The sequence below is a fragment of the Torulaspora delbrueckii genome, chromosome 3 (genome assembly GCF_000243375.1).
Source record: "Torulaspora delbrueckii CBS 1146 chromosome 3, complete genome".
Lineage (NCBI taxonomy): Eukaryota > Fungi > Ascomycota > Saccharomycetes > Saccharomycetales > Saccharomycetaceae > Torulaspora > Torulaspora delbrueckii.
Genome location: NC_016503.1, coordinates 427,143 through 441,069, shown reverse-complemented (window position 1 = coordinate 441,069; position 13,927 = coordinate 427,143). Strand labels below are relative to the sequence as shown.

The window sequence follows — 13,927 nt, the reverse complement described above, 5'->3', positions numbered from 1 at the left end:
GCTATTTTCTTTCTTCATGACTGGGTAGTTTGAAGATACTGTTCATACCACTTCTCGATAACAACCTTGACATTCGCCGCCCGTTTGTATTAACTGGTGGAACAGCATCTTTGTGAGATGCAGAGCGTGGGATAGGTGGAGGTGATTGAGTCTCCTCTATCACTTCTTCCGATTGAGGCGGTGCTTGAGGTGACCAGTTCCTCCAGTTCAGTTTACTCCAAGTGGAGTTGTTGCTGCCGTTGCTTGCGGTGCTTGCATTTCTAACGTGTTTAGTATCTGTCTTGGAGGCAGTAGAATGTGAAGGAGGAGAGTGCCACATGAAGTTAAAAGATGGTGCTTGTAGGTGGACATGTGTGTCTTGCGGATGTGCGCCATCCTCATTCGATGGCAAAGGAGCTTCTAATGGAAGTGCGTTATGCAGCAAAGTGCGGTTAATCTGTTTCCCATCTGCTGAATTAGATGCGGGACTGTCGACTGCGTGGAAGGATTCAGAATGGTTCATAGATAAAGAAGCTCCAAAATTGGCCATTGAAGGTTCGACTAAGGTAGCAGCTAATAGACTTTGACTTGGTGCCAAATTTGGTGGCGTGGAGGGAGAACGAGGTCCCGTAGCTGTAGAAAAAGGCACAGTGGGGCCGTAACTTTCATTACTCGCGTATGATGTATAGTTCATGGGATAGGAGGGAGCTTCGTAGTTATTTGTACCCATGCCTTGATTTGTCCAATAGTTATCCAATTGGTCGGTGGTGAACCCCTTTGAGTAGTTGCTTATGCTTTCAGGGTACTCAGTCTCATCATACATGATATTCTGTAGACCTGAAATGAGATGACTAGCGTTGTCATATTCGAATGCTTGCTCCAATTCGACTTGCTGCTGTTGCTGCTGTTCACTACTCCAGGGAAACACTTGATGCATATGATTAGTATTTGCAAGTAAAGATGCTGTGTGTGGCCTACCTGTGGAGAATGCATTATTGTTCATTTCTGATGGCATAGGTTCATTGCTGGAATATGTGGAAGGGTTGTGCAAGATTAAATGAGGGTTAGCCTCTGAATTATCGACAGAGCGACTGTTGGCGATAGGTACCGTGCCAATATTATCAATGACGCTTCTGTGACTTATAGGAGGTGAATTGATGTTGGCGTCTTTTTCATTCAAATTGGTAGAGGAATTACTGCTTGAATTGATGTTATTGGCAATGGCAGCCAAGTTAACGTTTGAATCTGATTTTGAGTTGGGTGGTGTGTTTGTGTTTGCGTTTGAGTCAGCATTTGCGTAAGGTTGAATGATTAAATTTGATCTGAGCCGTCTGTTTGCAATACTAATCTCGCTGAACATAGCTTGCAGAGTTTCAATCCTCTTGGACATCTTGTTTTTATTGCTTTTCCATTTCGAGTCAAGATCCTGATCCAACTTCAGTTGATCCCTTACAAGTTTTACCACGGGACTATTAGGGTTCAATTTGGAGAGATATTCCTCACCACTATTGGCCAAGAGTCCACTCTTATCCATAGTAGCCTCATTGAGTTTCTTTAGCAAAGTAGGGAGTGCCAACGGCATGTCCTCTGATACACCCGTTTGTTTTGGCTGAGAAGAACTAGCATTTTTCTTCAAAGAGTTCAATTCTTTATTCTTATCCTCCTGCAAAGTAACTTCGCGCTGACACTGCTTGATCCTATCACTCAAGGACTCGACATTTTCATTGATAAGCTTTAATTGTTTGTTGTAATTCTCTCTTAGTACCTCTTTGTTCAATCGTTCTTGATCCTGATGTGACCAGTTCTCCATGTCTCTTTCCATCTTGAGAATCTTTGCATTGGCTTGGTCAATATTCTTATCAATCTTTTCTAGCTTTAAATCGGATAGCAATTTAGAGTTCTCGAGTGACTTGATATTGGACCTCAAGGATTTTCTTAGATCGATCTCATGGGACCAGTAATTTTTCAAATTATCGACTTCCAAATCCAATTGCAATTTAGATTCCTGGAAATCTTGAAGTAAAGACGACTGTTGCGATAGTACGTCGTGTAAATCCTCCTGCGCACATACAAGAATCCTCTTTAGATCTTCAATCGAATAGGATTCCAAATCCTTCAACGAGGTCAAATTCGCGTAAGCCGGAGTGGTAAAGTTTGATGTAGAGTCGGCTAAACTAGCTGTGGATGTCAAAGTGTTTTTCCTCCACTTCCCGTTCTTCCTACCATTGGCAGAAGGTGAAGCCACCGCCTTAGTCATACAGTAAATCGATGGAAGTTTATTGATAAATCCCATATTGTTGACTGTAATAAAATCAAGCTGGTACTCCTTCCCACTCTCCAAACCGTTGATTAAGCAACAAGTATAGAGAAAACTCGGCGAGTTAGGAAATATTGCCACTTGTATATTATTCAGGTACAACAAGAAATGCGATATATTCTCAGACTGACGCTTCCCACGCTTTCTCGTAACAGGTTCATTCTCCCAATGGATAGTTATTGACTTATCGGATATCTTATCAATGGAAACTTTTGTTGCTGGCGGTGTACCAACTTTCAAAGTCGAAACGATCTTAATCACCGGAATCGTAACGAACTTGTACAGCCGATAACATAGCCACGAGAGTGCCACGAATGTACAGAAAGTGTACAGGATCATCAATATACTCTGTTGAAACTATAATGTTTATTTACTATGGAGAATTTTTAAGCGCCTTTAAACTTAAACACATACATAAAAGCCCGCTGCACGTTACCCGCACCGCAGTACCCACTATTTAAGAACAAAGTTATCACCTCTAAGCTTCAAATACTCTTGATCTACCCCTGGAGTCATTGGTTTGACGATCAATTGGTATATCTCTGAGTTGTGATAGCGAATGTTGTTGACTGGGGATTTGTAGTAACCCTTGAGCCCTGTTATATCACAATATTTCTTACTTGGACGTATTGATGGCGGGGCATTCACGTTAAAATAAGTTACTTTCGGTACTGGCTTCACCTGAATGTTTGGATTTTGTAGTATAGAAGAAATTCTCTTAGATTCGTCGGCGATCAATTGTCGAGACGATTTATGTCTCCTGGAAGGCTTGCGGTAGCCATGTTTCTTGAATTTTGATGGAACAGGGATTAAATTATCATGGTATACTTTTCGCAAGAACTCCAATCTATCGTTTGAGCCATTCATCGGGTATACAAAGGTGCTTTGTGCTTGCTAGTAAATACGTAGTTAAAAATCTACTGATTCACTGATATTTTCAGTTATAGCGAGCATTGAAAGAGAGGAAAAATGATCACGCGAAATGAAGTATGGTAGCGCCGCGCGCTGAACTACAAGTGACAATGCAAACCCATACGACATACAGAACCATTAAAGCAAGAGTGGAATCAAAGAAGAACTTCAAATTGCAGGCAACTTCATCCAAAATGCCATTAAAGCGGAAAGAAACCTGGCCCAATGCTACAATCCAAACTATCCTCTTTACATGCCAAGCAATGAATCCACCAACAACGAACAGATCACATTCACCGTATGGGGACGCATCAACAGGAAGCATAGCATCAGATCGACCACATAGAGAGAGAGAGAGAGATATATAGGTAGTCACATGATACGTCATTTCGAACGTTATAGAAGCCGAGGGGCCTACATTCCCGGCATTTACCGCTTCTGGAAATATGCGCCTCCATAGTGGGGGAAACCTCGAATAAGGGCGCAGAAGACTCTAAAAGAAACGCGGAAATCGGTGGTTTTCCTTTCAGCGTCAAATTTTTTCACTTTTTTCGTCTCGGCGCCTCTGATTACTCACCCATAATAAGGCTTTTTTTCATTAAACACTGTACATACACACACATTAAAAGTCTCGGTTGTAGAGAAACCTGTCATAAGCGGCGCAAAAGACTTTTTACTCGAACGGTACTGGTTCTGAGTCTGTTTCTCTTACTCACCTTCTTTAGTCTCCTTCTTATTCTTGTGCATACATATATAGACAGACTACTTCTATTAGTGATCGATATTTTTTTTTTTCCTTTAACAGTGAACAGTGAACGAGTTAAACAATACTATGACATCCCAACTACCTTTGGCTTACGCTAGTGCTTCGAATGATTTGCGTTCAGATACCTTCACTACTCCTACACCTGAAATGATTGAGGCCGCTTTGACGGCCTCAATTGGTGATGCAGTTTACCAGGAAGATATGGATACTTGCTTTTTGGAAAATTTGGTAGCCAATTTAGCTGGTAAGGAACAGGGTTTATTCTGCGTTTCTGGTACTCTATCGAACCAGATCGCTCTACGTACCCACCTTTTGCAACCTCCATACTCTGTTCTGTGCGATTACAGAGCGCATGTCTATACGCACGAAGCCGCTGGTCTCGCTATTCTATCGCAGGCAATGGTTGTACCAGTCAGACCTGCAAATGGTAACTACCTGACTTTGGATGACATTACTGCGCACTATGTGCCCGATGATGGTGACGTGCATGGTGCACCTACTAAAGTTATCTCTTTGGAGAATACTCTACATGGTATGATTACTCCAATTGACGAACTTGTTCGTATTAGAGCTTGGTGTAGTCAGAACAATATTAAACTGCATTGTGATGGTGCTCGTATTTGGAATGCTGCAATTGCTTCTGGCGTTCCTCTAAAACAGTTTGGAGAACTATTTGATTCGATCTCTATCTGTTTGTCTAAATCGATGGGTGCACCCATCGGTTCTATTCTAGTCGGTGATGCCAAGTTTATCAAGAAGGCTAACCATTTTAGAAAACAGCAAGGTGGGGGGATTAGACAATCTGGTATGATGGCTAAGATGGCTACAGTGGCCATCAACGGTGATTGGAAGGCAAAGATGTCCTATTCGCATCGTTTGGCTTCTGATTTGGCTCTCTTTTGTAAGGAGAACGATATCCCATTGGAATCTCCAACAGACACCAATTTCGTCTTCCTTGATCTATCCAAGGCTCATATGAATCCTGACGTTTTGGTTAAGAAAGGGTTGAAATACAGAATCAAACTTATGGGTGGGAGAATCGCTTTCCACTACCAAGTGACTCAAGAAACTTTGGAAAAGGCCAAGTGTGCAATTCTCGAATCTTTCGAGCACGCAAAGGAACATCCTTTCAATCAACAGGGTCAAACAAAGATTTACCGTAGTGAATCTACTGATAAGATCGATATCGACGGTAACTCGATTCATGGAATCAAGACTTACAAGTACTAATCTATTTGTTCTTCTTTTCCAACAAGCATTTTAATGATATTGGCATTGTATTCACGGAGTTTTGATTTTCACCTTAATTATTTCAAATGGGTCTTAATGAACATTTGAGGATCAATGGTTTCCCCATTCGCATTAGTCATAAGAATTGAGAAATCACCCTATTAACGAGGGACGAAAAGTGGTCAAACAAAATTGCAAGGTTTGATCGACTGAAAAGGTTTGATTCCTTTGGTTATATTACGAACCGCTGTAGCATTTGCATTCTACCTGAGTTGAAGGTAAGCATTTCAAGAAATTATGTACATTCTTGTCTAGATCTCCTCTATAGAATTAATGTAAGGTAGTTCTCGTTTATTCAAATTGGTCTCATACGATCGTTCAGCCACCGCGTGGCGTCCGCACCAGTGGTATGACAACTTTATTTCGGGATCATTAGAGGTGTGTATGTGTGTCTTTTAGGATTTGCCATTCTAATGTTCTTGCAAGGTCGTTATGCTTAAAGTAAGAAGACTGATCGTCTATTTGATCATCGGTTTCCTACTTTACGCAATAAGACAGTGGTCTCAATTTCCAACACAAATGACTTCTAAATTACCAGTGGTGATCATCGGTTCAGGTCTGGCTGGTTTGAGTACCGGCAATCAACTTGCAACCAAGTACAAGATTCCCATTATTTTGCTTGATAAAGCTGCATCGATCGGTGGTAATTCAATCAAGGCATCGAGTGGTATCAATGGTGCTTTCACTAAAACTCAAAAGAACTTGAATGTTCAGGACTCTCCAGAGAATTTTTACCAAGATACAGTCGCATCTGCCAAGGGTAGAGGTGTTGAGTCCTTAATGAATAAACTTACGGAGGATTCTAGTGCTGCTATTCAATGGTTGCAACAGGAATTCGGTTTGAAATTGGATCTTTTGGCGCAATTAGGTGGCCACTCTGCTCCTAGGACCCACAGATCTTCCGGAAAGCTACCACCAGGTTTTGAGATTGTTCAAGGTTTGAAGAAGAACCTTGAGTCGATCGCTGAGAAGGATCCTACTCTTGTTAAAATCCTTTTGAATTCAAAAGTGGTTAATATAGCTCTGGATTCTAACTCCAAAGTTTCTAGTATTGACTACCTCGATTCGGAAGGTAATAAGAATACAGTCAAGACAAACAATGTCGTTTTCTGTTCAGGTGGGTTTGCATTCTCAAAGGAAATGTTGAAAGAATACGCACCAGAATTAGTTCATTTACCAACCACAAATGGTCAGCAGGCTACTGGCGATGGTCAAAAGATTTTGCAAAAATTAGGTGCCGATTTGATTGACATGAACCAAGTGCAAGTGCACCCAACGGGGTTCATAGACCCCAATGATCGTAGCAGTCAATGGAAATTCCTTGCTGCGGAGGCATTGAGAGGTTTAGGTGGTATATTGCTAAACCCCATTAATGGTAAGAGATTTGTCGACGAATTGCAAAGGAGAGATTTCGTCACTGAGGCAATTCAATCTAAGTGTCCAAAGGATGAGAACAGGGCATATCTTGTGATGAGCGAATATGTTTACGAGAATTACAAAAACAATATGGATTTCTACATCTTCAAGAAGCTGATCAAGAAGGTAGGAATCGAGAAATTTGTCTCTGAATACAATGTGCCAATTTCGGCATCTGAGCTAGCAAACGATTTGCAAGAATACTCTACGGCAGCCAATGACCAATTTGGTCGTAAATCTGTTCTAAACAGCTTTGGTGAGTCGGTCACTCCAAAGACAGAGATTTACGTTGGTGAGATTACTCCAGTGGTTCATTTCACCATGGGCGGAGCAAAGATTAATGACAATTCTCAAGTTATTGGTAAGGACAACAAGCCGTTGGCTGCTGGCTTGTACGCTGCAGGTGAAGTTTCTGGTGGAGTTCATGGCTCCAACAGACTAGGTGGCTCCAGTCTTTTGGAGTGTGTTGTCTTTGGTAGAACTGCAGCCCACAGTATCGCCAAGAACTACGCATAAATTACAGGGTTTATATAGATTTAGGTTACCAAAAATAATCATTTTCACTAGCTGATCGATACCGCCTTCCGTTGAAAAAGTACGTAAACCTTAGAACAATGTTCGTGGAAACCATAGACAGCCAAAAGATGACCATCTCACCAAGCTTTGTTTCGCTGGTCGATGAGGCAAATAGACCTCTGTTCGTCTATGTTACTCCATCGGAGTCTGAAGATGTCAATCAAGTTTTGAAATACAACGTTCTATCGAACCTATCACTGGACTATTTTGAGAATGATTTATTTGATTGGAGCTCTCTGGAGACACAGCCGGATATCAAGGCATTATTCAACCTCGAAGGAGTTGCCGTGTATGGAATGATAATCAAGCAAACAGGCCTCAAAATTATTATTGGGTTCTTGATTAAAGAAAACATTCAAGAGCTGAATGATGACGAGATAAGTGAAGTCTTTATGAAAGTCAAGAAAATCTATCTAAGGGCCAAACTTAACCCATTTGTGGCGCCAAGCAGTTTTGATGACTCGAAAGAGCTGTCAGCTAAACTTCAGAAAAAGTTTAGTGAGGAACTTTAATTCCTTTGCAGAACCTTCCTTATCCAATGATCAACAACAATTTTTCCCTCATCAAAGTCAGCATCCAATTGACGAACAATTGCGCATGCGTGGGCACTTGGAGTTTTGCGGATGTAAATTGGATATTTGCTCCACTGCAACTTATTCAACGAGTTGATTATGGCCACCTGGGTGGGCGACAAATCCAAGTAGAGGTTCTCAATAAGGCTAATCATTTCTTTGCCATGCTTGGCAACCAGTTGCTCAAATGGTTGACTTTCTAGTTCGCGAATCGTTACTGCGAGCGACCCCTCGTCAATGTTAGTTGAGTTTGATGGGGCTTCTTCTACAAAACCGGTGTGAGTATTCTTTCTCTCAATGGCATCATAAATACTTTCGATCAGATAATCTGCCTGATCATTCAAAGACTCTTCTAGACCTAAGTAGGTACCATATTCTAGTGGAAACGAGCCATTACCACCAAAATTAGAGTGGTTGGACGAAGTCCGACTCAAACTGGTGCGAACCGAATACAGATCATCTGCTTCAACATCTGATTCAGATCCAATAGAATCATTTGCAGATAGGATTTCATCGGAATCTGGCGAAGGTAGAATCTCAAAGAAATCATGAAGCAGCTGATGCGAATACTTATTGACAAACCTAGTAACTCGTATCGTTGAGATTGTCATTTCGGCAAGAGAGTGGACTATCTTCCACGTAAATAACAATGGAGCAATTATCAACAGATTAGCGATAACTAATATCCACTTGCCAATTTTCATTAACCAGTAATTGAAAAAATAAAAATCACGAACCTCGCGATTATCAGAGATATTGATGGAATCCTCATCTCCACTTTCCGCCTGGGAATCGCCTTGAATAGAATTCTTGGTCGGTGGATCTGCTGCTTTTGCAACCACGATCATTTCATTACGGTCCAACACAACTGTATCAAAACCCCGGATGTACTGGAAAACTTCGACACCATTATACTCATCAATATTGAAGAATGGATCATTGAGTGAAATTCCTGAAGTCCACCACGCAGTTCTCCTGTCGTTGATGATATTTGCGTAAAGACTTTTGTACTTGAAACTTTCCAGAGCTCGATAAAACACAGTATTTTCTAGGCTCATGAGATGAATTAAAGGCATACCATTATTGGATTGATCAACTCCAACTGTAACTTTATCCTTAAGAAACATTTGTTTACCAGTGTTGCCCAGCAACCATGGTACCGTTGAATTGAATAACCTGACAGCCATATTGCGACCAGGTGCTAAGACACCTACATGAGGTGTACAAAAAGTTACAAAATTTAGGAGCTGTATCTCTCGCTTTTTAAAGAATTGTTTCTGGTATAGTAAACCTATCGCATATCTGGATATTAATCCACCTAAAGAATATCCCACGATCGAAAACTTTGTGATCCTTCCTTTAGAGCTAGAATTTTCAAAGCATCCTATTTGATCAGCAATTTCTTGAGCCACTCTAAATCCACATACATCGATGCCATCATAAGTCTTAAATCCTTCATTAAGGGTCGTTGTGTAAACAAGCAATTCTTCGTGATCCTTGCCCCAATTATCCCTTGCATACTCTTTTAAAGCCTTTGAAATGTAATCGAAATGGGACGTATTACCCCATAATCCATGTACTAATACAATCAAATGATACTCAATCATAAAAGTCTAAGTCGCAAACTTTGATTGATATGTCTTATTTTGGAAGCTTGCGAAACGCAATGCAAGATGTAAGACAGGATGAAGTATTCAATCAGCTAATGTAAATATATTCGATTTGGGTGAGATCTGGTTTGTATGCGTTCGAGAGAGCCTTTTTGTAACTTTACTTTTGAACTAGGCGAGGCGTTGTAAGCCCTTGATAAGCAAGATAAACAATATATACGACATGTAAATGCAATACCTCCTTATATTTTGATCGTTTGCACTCGAGGTACTTCGAAATTTCAAGGGTTCCACACCCTTGTTCGTTGCCCTCTTCTTCACATACTGGAAGAATATTAAAGATACGTAGGAGGGTGGGTTTGTACATAATCAAGCACTCAACAGGTAGTATATGGAATTTTCCAGCCGATGCAGCCTTCAAACCAAGAATCTGGTCGAAACTGACGATTCTGCCTTTGTCGGAATCGACTCAACTCTTCATCGCGTTGGGGGCTATGGGATAAAGTAAGATACTCTGGACCGATCGGATGATTATAGTATTGTTGATAAATCTCTTGTTCATTTTTCACTATCAGTTCATAATCATTTGTAGTTGTCACCTGTTGTGGATACGTGAACGGTACAGCACCGTCGAGCCAGGGACTACTCACGCCATCCATCTGGCTCAATTCTTCATTATCAAAAGTCAGAGTAAAAGAGTCATTCTCAGTTCTCACGCTCTGAGATCTACTTCTCCTCCACCATCGTCCTATCGGCTGAAATATTGTTTTATTCTCTAGAACATCTTCACCTTCCGTTGTAGAATTATCAGAATACGTTATCGCAGGCTTTCCCCTTACCATATTAATTTCCATCTTTTTCCCAAAGACTTTATCATGCTGTCTACTCTTCACCATCTCACGTACTCGTTCTACATTCTTATGTGGCATAAACTGTTTCTTTGTCAAATCAAACGTTGGTTGGCATGGGGGAATTCCCGTAGTGCAGGATTTTAAATCAAGAGGCATATCTTAAATCTTCTAAACTTGACCAACGACGATAACAAAAATCTACAAACGTATAATGGCCCTCTCAAGTATCATAATTATCCAATTATTTAAATAATATTTTATTCAGCGTCACAAATTGAGATTGTGACACCTTGGCGTCAATAATGACAAAGCCTTTTTTTACCCTCCTGTGAGGACTTGAAAAGTTTTGACAACAGAAAAAGGGAAAGGCAGCTGGGGGAATCGTCGAACCAAGAAGGCAAGACGAGTCGATTAGTCGTCTTGGCATCAGGAGTTTATCGGTCTGGAACAATTGAGTTGTGGGTTGAAGTGGTTGTGCATTACAATTCTACAATTGCCTATTACAATTGATCCTATTTTGCCAGGATTGCGTTGGGTTCTGAAAAAACAAAATAGAATAAGATACTGTCGATTGCAGATTGATACGTTCTTTGCATTTGCTTTGTGAGTTGCTCTTTATTCCCTTTTTTGAAGTATCGCAAGATGGATTTGGATCTAGATGTTCCGATGCATGATGCTATCGAAGATCAACCAGTTACACAGGATGAGGACAAGAATAGTGGCAATGAAAACGAACTGACCGCGACAACGACCAGTGTGGACGAGGATGAAGAGAAAGACGATTTCAAACCTGGATCATCTGGTATAGCGGATCATAAATCCGCTAAACCATTGGAATTGAACAATTCAAACATCAACCAGTTGGACCAGTGGATCGATTACCTAGGCAAATGTCAAATACTTTCGGAAGATGATGTGGCCAGGTTATGTAAGATGGCCGTGGATGTCTTACAATTTGAGGAAAATGTCAAACCAATCAATGTTCCTGTGACGATATGTGGTGATGTTCATGGTCAATTTCATGACTTGATGGAGCTGTTTAGAATTGGTGGACCTTGCCCTGACACTAATTATCTATTTATGGGTGACTATGTGGATAGGGGTTATTACTCGGTGGAGACAGTGTCCTATCTAGTGGCGATGAAAGTAAGATATCCCCACAGAATAACGATACTGAGAGGTAACCACGAGTCGAGACAGATCACGCAGGTTTACGGGTTTTATGACGAATGTTTGAGGAAATATGGGAGTGCCAGTGTCTGGAAAATGTTCACTGATCTGTTTGACTATTTCCCAATCACCGCATTAGTAGATAACAAAGTGTTTTGTTTGCATGGTGGCCTATCTCCAATGATTGAGACCATCGATCAGGTGAGAGAGTTGAATAGGATACAAGAGGTACCTCATGAGGGACCAATGTGCGACCTGTTGTGGTCAGATCCAGATGATAGAGGAGGGTGGGGTATTAGTCCCAGAGGTGCAGGTTTCACTTTTGGTCAAGATATCAGTGAACAATTTAATCATACCAATGATTTGTCGCTGATTGCAAGAGCTCATCAACTGGTTATGGAGGGATACGCTTGGTCACATCAACAAAACGTTGTGACCATCTTTAGTGCTCCAAACTACTGTTATAGATGTGGTAATCAAGCTGCTATCATGGAAGTGGATGAAAATCATAATAGACAATTTTTGCAGTACGATCCATCAATTAGACCTGGTGAACCTACCGTAAGTCGGAAGACACCGGATTACTTTTTGTGATATTTTTGCGCCTTTCCCCTGAATTCAAACGCCATACTATTGTTGTTAAAGCCCAAACTTTTGATCAATTAAGCATGTCTTTTCAAGATTAAAACAAAAAATATACACAAATAATCTCCCTGGGAAGAATAACGTAATTGCAAAGTATCAAGTTCCATTAGTATTTACATTTTAAAGATTGTAATTTCCCCTTGCTTACACGATCTTGTGCGATATCACATAGCTCATTAATGGCTATCCGTGCTTCTTCAAACCAAGAATTCCCAGATTCAATTCTACGCTGCATGTCTCGTATGATTTGGGGTCTTGATCTGCCATTGACAAATACAACGAACCTGAGGCCAGGGTATTTTTTTTCATATGCATTGTTCAATTTCGCAATCATTTCACGTATTTCGATGGGATCATTATTATTTTGTAATTTTTGCTGTTCTTTCTTCGAACTCGCAGACAATTTCTTCGCACTTTCTCCCAATCTTGGATGCGCTCCTACGATATCTGCCAGGTGATCAACATCTCGTGAGCTGGGTCCTATCTGTTCAGTATTATTGCAAATGTTCAGTAACCTAGAGCGTATCAGTTCTATGAATTCAGCGTAATTTTTAGCGTGTAATTTGGCATTTTGCATAAACATTCCATCTCGCAACGTGAATCTTAGAATAGAATAACTAGGCTCGAACAAATCATCAATGACTTTGGTTTGTTCTGTCAAATTGTCAGATTCGACAAAGCAGGAATAGTCGGGAAGACACATTATTTAAAATTCAAGGGCCTAAAGATAGCCTAAAAATGAAGCGAAACCGAAGGATTGATCATAGTAGAGTTCTAGTAATATTGACCGTCCCGATCATTCACTTATATAGTCTATCTATCTTGTATCTATCTATCTTGAACGCACTTCGCCGACCGTGCTTAGGGACCTTGCTCGGACTCTTCAATTCTTTAGCCACAACTGGCCCAACAAGAGGAATCAAAATAAATGAGCTGGATCACTCAGTAGCCGTTCGTAAATTATCTTGATCGAATAGCATCGAATTGATTGAGTACGATGAGTGAAGAGAGTGAATTTCAAAGATTGGAAGCTGAGCAAGACGCTGATAATTATCAGGTCAAGGCTAAGAAAACTGTGGATGAATATAAAAAACTTGATGCCGAGGATCAATCGCTAGCCAAATGGAAAGAATCATTAGGGCTTGGCTCTGATGTCCTGCCTTTGGAGTTCCCTGGTGATAAGAGGAAGGTCGTGATTCAAAAGATTCAATTGTTGGTTAATACGGAACCACAACCAATTATGTTTGATTTGACAAACGAACAAACTATTAAAGAATTGGCTTCCAAACGTTACAAGATCAAAGAAAAATCGATCTACAAGCTAAGGATCACTTTTAAGGTTCAGCACGAAATCATTACTGGTCTGAGATACGTGCAATACATTAAGAAAGCAGGCATTGCAGTTGACAAAATTGACGATCATCTCGGTTCTTATGCTCCTAGTACAAAGACGAAACCATTCTACGAAGTAGAGCTACCTGAGAGTGAAGCTCCCAGTGGATTCCTGGCTAGGGGAAACTATAGTGCTGTGTCAAAGTTCATTGATGACGATAAAACCACGCATCTTACTTTAAACTGGGGTGTGGAAATCACAAAATCCTGAAGTGTTTTGACGCTTATCCATCCGATCGTTCTTGGATCGGATCGGTATACATACAGGTACATAGATGCATATACTCACCGAAAAGAATTCAAACGGAGAGATCCTTTACACCTTTTGTGGCGTCATCTATATCTGAAGTGACCTTCACTTTGTCAATTTCTACTGATGGACCGGACTCTTGATGAGTGTGTGTCTTTTCATCTTGCTTCTTCAGCGGAAG

General features: G+C 40.7%; 10 protein-coding genes across 10 annotated transcripts; 5 read left to right on the top strand and 5 right to left on the bottom strand.

Annotated features, from left to right (window-relative positions):
• Position 1: 1 nt before the first annotated feature.
• GTA1 (Gta1p) lies at positions 2–2,635 on the bottom strand (the record flags this gene model as incomplete). The annotated part of the gene is made up of 1 exon (XM_003680304.1): positions 2–2,635. The coding sequence occupies one exon, from the start codon at positions 2,633–2,635 to the stop codon at positions 2–4; it is 2,634 nt and encodes an 877-aa protein (XP_003680352.1).
• A 114-nt stretch (positions 2,636–2,749) lies between these two features.
• Positions 2,750–3,163, bottom strand: IES6 (Ies6p; the record flags this gene model as incomplete). Its single annotated transcript, XM_003680303.1, has 1 exon — positions 2,750–3,163. The coding sequence occupies one exon, from the start codon at positions 3,161–3,163 to the stop codon at positions 2,750–2,752; it is 414 nt and encodes a 137-aa protein (XP_003680351.1).
• An 877-nt stretch (positions 3,164–4,040) lies between these two features.
• On the top strand, positions 4,041–5,204 carry GLY1 (threonine aldolase GLY1; the record flags this gene model as incomplete). Its single annotated transcript, XM_003680302.1, has 1 exon — positions 4,041–5,204. The coding sequence occupies one exon, from the start codon at positions 4,041–4,043 to the stop codon at positions 5,202–5,204; it is 1,164 nt and encodes a 387-aa protein (XP_003680350.1).
• Positions 5,205–5,696: 492 nt separating this feature from the next.
• FRD1 (fumarate reductase) lies at positions 5,697–7,196 on the top strand (the record flags this gene model as incomplete). The annotated part of the gene is made up of 1 exon (XM_003680301.1): positions 5,697–7,196. The coding sequence occupies one exon, from the start codon at positions 5,697–5,699 to the stop codon at positions 7,194–7,196; it is 1,500 nt and encodes a 499-aa protein (XP_003680349.1).
• Positions 7,197–7,324: 128 nt separating this feature from the next.
• TCA17 (Tca17p) lies at positions 7,325–7,768 on the top strand (the record flags this gene model as incomplete). Its single annotated transcript, XM_003680300.1, has 1 exon — positions 7,325–7,768. The coding sequence occupies one exon, from the start codon at positions 7,325–7,327 to the stop codon at positions 7,766–7,768; it is 444 nt and encodes a 147-aa protein (XP_003680348.1).
• On the bottom strand, positions 7,765–9,435 carry TDEL0C02470 (lipase ROG1 family protein; the record flags this gene model as incomplete). Its single annotated transcript, XM_003680299.1, has 1 exon — positions 7,765–9,435. The coding sequence occupies one exon, from the start codon at positions 9,433–9,435 to the stop codon at positions 7,765–7,767; it is 1,671 nt and encodes a 556-aa protein (XP_003680347.1).
• A 380-nt stretch (positions 9,436–9,815) lies between these two features.
• Positions 9,816–10,445, bottom strand: TDEL0C02460 (uncharacterized protein; the record flags this gene model as incomplete). Its single annotated transcript, XM_003680298.1, has 1 exon — positions 9,816–10,445. The coding sequence occupies one exon, from the start codon at positions 10,443–10,445 to the stop codon at positions 9,816–9,818; it is 630 nt and encodes a 209-aa protein (XP_003680346.1).
• Positions 10,446–10,931: 486 nt separating this feature from the next.
• TDEL0C02450 (serine/threonine-protein phosphatase) lies at positions 10,932–12,053 on the top strand (the record flags this gene model as incomplete). The annotated part of the gene is made up of 1 exon (XM_003680297.1): positions 10,932–12,053. The coding sequence occupies one exon, from the start codon at positions 10,932–10,934 to the stop codon at positions 12,051–12,053; it is 1,122 nt and encodes a 373-aa protein (XP_003680345.1).
• Positions 12,054–12,210: 157 nt separating this feature from the next.
• On the bottom strand, positions 12,211–12,807 carry TDEL0C02440 (2-oxo-4-hydroxy-4-carboxy-5-ureidoimidazoline decarboxylase; the record flags this gene model as incomplete). Its single annotated transcript, XM_003680296.1, has 1 exon — positions 12,211–12,807. The coding sequence occupies one exon, from the start codon at positions 12,805–12,807 to the stop codon at positions 12,211–12,213; it is 597 nt and encodes a 198-aa protein (XP_003680344.1).
• A 294-nt stretch (positions 12,808–13,101) lies between these two features.
• RDI1 (Rdi1p) lies at positions 13,102–13,707 on the top strand (the record flags this gene model as incomplete). The annotated part of the gene is made up of 1 exon (XM_003680295.1): positions 13,102–13,707. The coding sequence occupies one exon, from the start codon at positions 13,102–13,104 to the stop codon at positions 13,705–13,707; it is 606 nt and encodes a 201-aa protein (XP_003680343.1).
• Between the last annotated feature and the right edge of the window lie 220 nt (positions 13,708–13,927).